Consider the following 4,690-nt stretch of genomic DNA (forward strand, 5'->3'; position numbering starts at 1 on the left):
TTTAGGTGACAAGTTAATGGGAGTGCGTACAAGTGACGTCAAAAACCACCTGTTTCATTCAATACCACTATAGCGGTCTCAAGTATTTTTAAGCAATCCATGTCAACACAAGATTCAGTATATCTTTATATAATGTCAATGGCGTAAATATCACGTCTATAAAAGATGTGGGTCCGAAACTCAACAGCTATTCATTTTATCGATATATCGTTTCTTTATGTACATGACTGAGTGTATTTACAGAATCATATCACACAATATCAAAAAATGATAATGATAAGTTTCCACCTAAGACGAAAATGTAAGCACTTGTTGTTCAATAGGTCGGAGTAAATTACAGACCCCGTGACGTTTTGACGTCAGTGCAATACATCTTTACAGATGGGTCTTATAAAGTAAATTCAACCCACTAAAAAAAGATGTAGATGTCAAAACGTCCAATTGTTCAATACCACTTTGTTAGCATATTTCGCCTTGAGCCTGGAGAAGTTAACAAATGAAATATTAAGTATGTTAATAACATTTTCCGAAGTTATTGACCGTTTTATATTTGCTTTTATGATTGGTTCTGCACTTTTGTGATATTGGATACTTAAAACTAAGACGTTATATATATATATATTTACAGTATTAGCTAAAATGTTTACATATCTTGTAACAGATAAGATCATTATTGTTAATATGGAATACAAATACACTTAGCGCTGTCAAACTGAGAGGTGCATAATCCATTAAACGTCAAAATATGTAACTTGCGTAATGAGACAAGTTCCATGGACATCATGAACGATTTATTAGAACAGCAAACATTTTTATCATATATCTGTAGAAAAATGTGTAATTCAGCACTTCACCTATCACAATAAAACCTTACAAAATATACACAGTGACAAAATATGCCATCAAATTATCATAAGTAGCGTCTGTAACCTCATATAAGTTCATATTCAACTCTCAATAAGTGATTGATCCTCTTCGTACTATAATAACCTTTGTTAGGCAACGTGGAATGCTATCGATGAGGTTATTGATGTAATCCATCGTTATTTCATTCTAACTTATCAATAAAAGGCGCTGCAACTCAGTTACAGTAGCTGGTTTAGGATCGTGGTTAGCAATTTTGTGGCTCAGTTCTGCCCAACAGTTCTCAATGGGATTACAATCTGGATACTTTGCTGGCCATGGTAATAATGTTAACATCCTCTTGGTCGAGATAATCCTGTACAATACATGTACTGAGGGCAGTAGCATTGTCGTCCTAGAACACAAATTGAACTTTCCCTGTAGGATATGAAGAGCAGTTTTCCCACCATGATGAACAGCTGCTTAAACATGTGCTGCGCCATCTTTTGTGTGTTCTCTGTGGGAAAGACATTCTTCCCTCATCTGTTTTCCAGGCATACGATGAACACTAATCTCACTATCAACTTTAACAAGCCAGAAACAGGACTCACATGAAAATATCACATGTCCTAACTATAATCTGGCATGCTGTCTTGCCCAAGTAACATGGTGACGATAGTAAATTCTGATTAATATCGGCTTGCAGATAGCCCTTCTTGCAAAATAACCTTCTTTGGTCAGTCTTATGTTCACTGTTCTTCTGGATACCCTGAAATCAATCTATTCATGCCCTTCTTGTCCTAAGGTGTTGCAAGACCTTTTTCGACCTTGACGTGTTAACCTGATCAAAACAGGGTCATCTCGAACAGTAGTTTTTCGGCATCTACCAGTAGACTTTCTTGGAACAACGTTTCCTGTAGTTCAATTACGTTACACTATTATGTGTACAGTAAACTGAGGGTACCCTACTGTTTTGGCAATGGTCATTTCTTCATACCGTTTCTGGACAGTTTGACGCCTTATAACTTCTGACACGTGACGAGGCATGACTCTACACGAAGTACAGAGAAATCTCTGAACAAAGTGTTGATCTGTTTCGAAAAAGATTATACCAAAAGCACACCACTTTATACAAAACAGGTGGATATGTGTGTTTTGACGAACAAATGCTCAAAACAGCTTATACAGACTAAAATAACAACTCGTACACGTTTGTCCGATCATACGCTACCTTCTCTGTTACTACTAGGGCATTTTCTCAATAACTACGCCATGCATCAATATAGAACAATATGTAAAACTTTTCATCAATACTGTATTTAAGTATATTTTAATTGTTGCAGTTGAAAGTACTTGCGATTAGGTAGCTATATACCTTACTATTTCTGCACTTGAGACTAAGATGGTTATACACCGAGGTTTGTAGTTGTTGCATGAGTAGTATACTTAGATGTCTATAAGCTCTATAACAATGAGCAAATACAATATTTCCTGTTACTTAATAATTTGATGTTATTTTTTTCTTGTTTCAAGTTAAGCACAAAGCTACACAATGGGCCATCTATGCTCTGCCCACCACGGGTATCGAAACCCGAATTCTAGCGTTGTAAGTCCGCAGACATACCGCTGTGCTACTGGGGGGCTGATGTTATTTAAGAATTAAATACGTTTTAGATAACACTGAGTTTACATAAAATTCATAGAACGTCCAGAGAAAGTACAAAAAATATTATATATCGAAGGCCCTTCCATTTACTTTGTAGCAGAATTAAGAAATAACACGAGGTTTTGCAGTCATTTTATGCAAACAACCTCGGCATAACTTCAAATATACAACCTCTTCTCTTAATGGGAAGATTCCATATATGGACTGATAATGTTTTTCAGAATCCTTAATTGTACAATATCCTTAATCGTATTACATATATATAATTACAATATGTTCCGAGCATCAGTAACTGTTCTTCCGACATGATGTATTTGTTTAATGAAAATTAGACAGAAAATTATAGAATTCCTCTATCGCATAGATTAACAAACGGGTGAAATTTTGTTTTTCTTCGTATTAATTGCCCCCCAGTGGCACTGCGGTATGTCTGCGGACTTACAACGCTAGAAACCGGGTTTCTATACCCGTGTTGGGCAGAGCACAGGTAGCCAGTTGTGAGGCTTTGTGCATAAATTCAAACAAAATCGTATTAGTTTCCCTATATGATCCAAAATAAAGTGTAAACATGTTCTTATGTTCTTTAATTTTTAAGTAATGCTTTTTTTTTACTAGATGTTTTTCGACTTTTCAGATGAATATTACAATTGTTAGAAATTCAAATGATACTCGGAAGGTGTTAGTTTTACGCTATTTCAAACAAAAACCAAAATATGTATTTAATATAGTGTACTAAACTCTTTGTATTTGTATTTGTCAAATACATTTAAAAAAATCTTAATAAAATTCTAGAACTACAACTATAAGAGAAATATTTGTATTGAATAGTTGTACAGGTTATGGAACTAAGTAAACCTGATTAGTATGCTATGAATGTTCAATTTATGTAACCACTAGTAGTCGCATTTTTCACCTACTGTGTTTTTATTTTAGGTATCATTACAAGAGACAAGTTCTGTTACCAGTATTAGGAAGAAGGCTGGTTTACAAGTTTGGACCAAATGCAACAGGCTGGAAGCCAAAATAATTGGATTCGTTGTTTTAACTTCCCTGTTATATCACTTTCATATGGATCATTTGAAGCTTTTATATCTATACCAACTAGGTGACGGGGAAAATATAGGTAGCTCAGACCCCAATGCTAACTTCTTATTTATTTCTCTGAGGGTTCTAATGGCATACGTCAAGTTTGGTGACAAGGGTCCAACTTTTTGCAAGTTATAAGCTGGCACACCCACACACACATACACAAACTTGTCAAATAATGGTTTAGATATACACATACATATATCTACAAGTAGAAACGTAAGAAAAGTATATTTAATTCGCTAAACTAAAGGTCAGGTTGATGTTGAATTTCGTTCTAAGTACATAGCTTACTCTGATCGGAAGTTATTATCATATACAAAGAAAACAAACGTTTGTGCTGTAGAGATTTTTCGTAGCATGGACAAATAATATTAAACAAACATTTATGACGTGTTGGGCCGAACATGAATATGAATTAAAAACAGCAGGATATATCTTCACTATACCTTCCCCAGTGGGACAGCGGTAAGCTCACGGACTTCCAACGCTAAAGTCCGGGGTTTGATTCCCCTCGGTGGACTCAGCAGATAACCCAATGTGGCTTTGTTCTAATACAAACAGTCTTCACTGCAACTATACTTGCGTCTTTAAAGTAATGAAATGTATCAGGATTTCAAACCAAACACATGCGATGGACCATCTCACATATGAGTCAAGTGGAAGTATATTTCTTTCTAATACGATTCTGCTAACACAGGCGTGCGATGGTTTTATTGTCTTGAAATTTTTACATGTCCTACAGTAATTCCTGTACGGGGAATCGGAAAAAGGTTTCAATTTTTCTCCATCACGTACAGGTTTCCACAAAACGCCATAACGCAATACATAAAATAAAGACCACAACACGTAGTTTTGAGACTAAAAGACGTAGATTTCACAAAAAAATATCAGGATGAATGAGGATGTATATTCGTTTGCCATCAATGTTCTTCCCTTTTCTTCAGTTTTATTTTTGTTATTTTGTGGTAAAAGAAATAATAATTTGATCTAAGTAAGAGTTTCTTATTCCCGATTGTAAAAAATCCTTACGTGATAGAGACAAATGAATATTATTTTCGAAATCTGCATAGCCGAATTATCAAAAATCCGTTA

General features: G+C 35.0%; 1 protein-coding gene across 1 annotated transcript in view; it reads left to right on the forward strand.

Moving 5' to 3' along the window:
• LOC106457406 (ETS homologous factor-like) overlaps positions 1-3,560 on the forward strand; it is a gene marked incomplete at its 5' end in the record, with an annotated part of 8,276 nt that extends 4,716 nt beyond the window's left edge. The window contains one exon of the mRNA XM_022383335.1: positions 3,443-3,560. Within this exon, the coding sequence (XP_022239043.1) occupies positions 3,443-3,536 (94 nt within the window). The remainder of the gene's footprint in view (positions 1-3,442) is intronic.
• Positions 3,561-4,690: the final 1,130 nt, after the last annotated feature.

Source organism: Limulus polyphemus, unplaced genomic scaffold, assembly GCF_000517525.1.
Source record: "Limulus polyphemus unplaced genomic scaffold, Limulus_polyphemus-2.1.2 Scaffold327, whole genome shotgun sequence".
Classification (NCBI taxonomy): domain Eukaryota; kingdom Metazoa; phylum Arthropoda; class Merostomata; order Xiphosura; family Limulidae; genus Limulus; species Limulus polyphemus.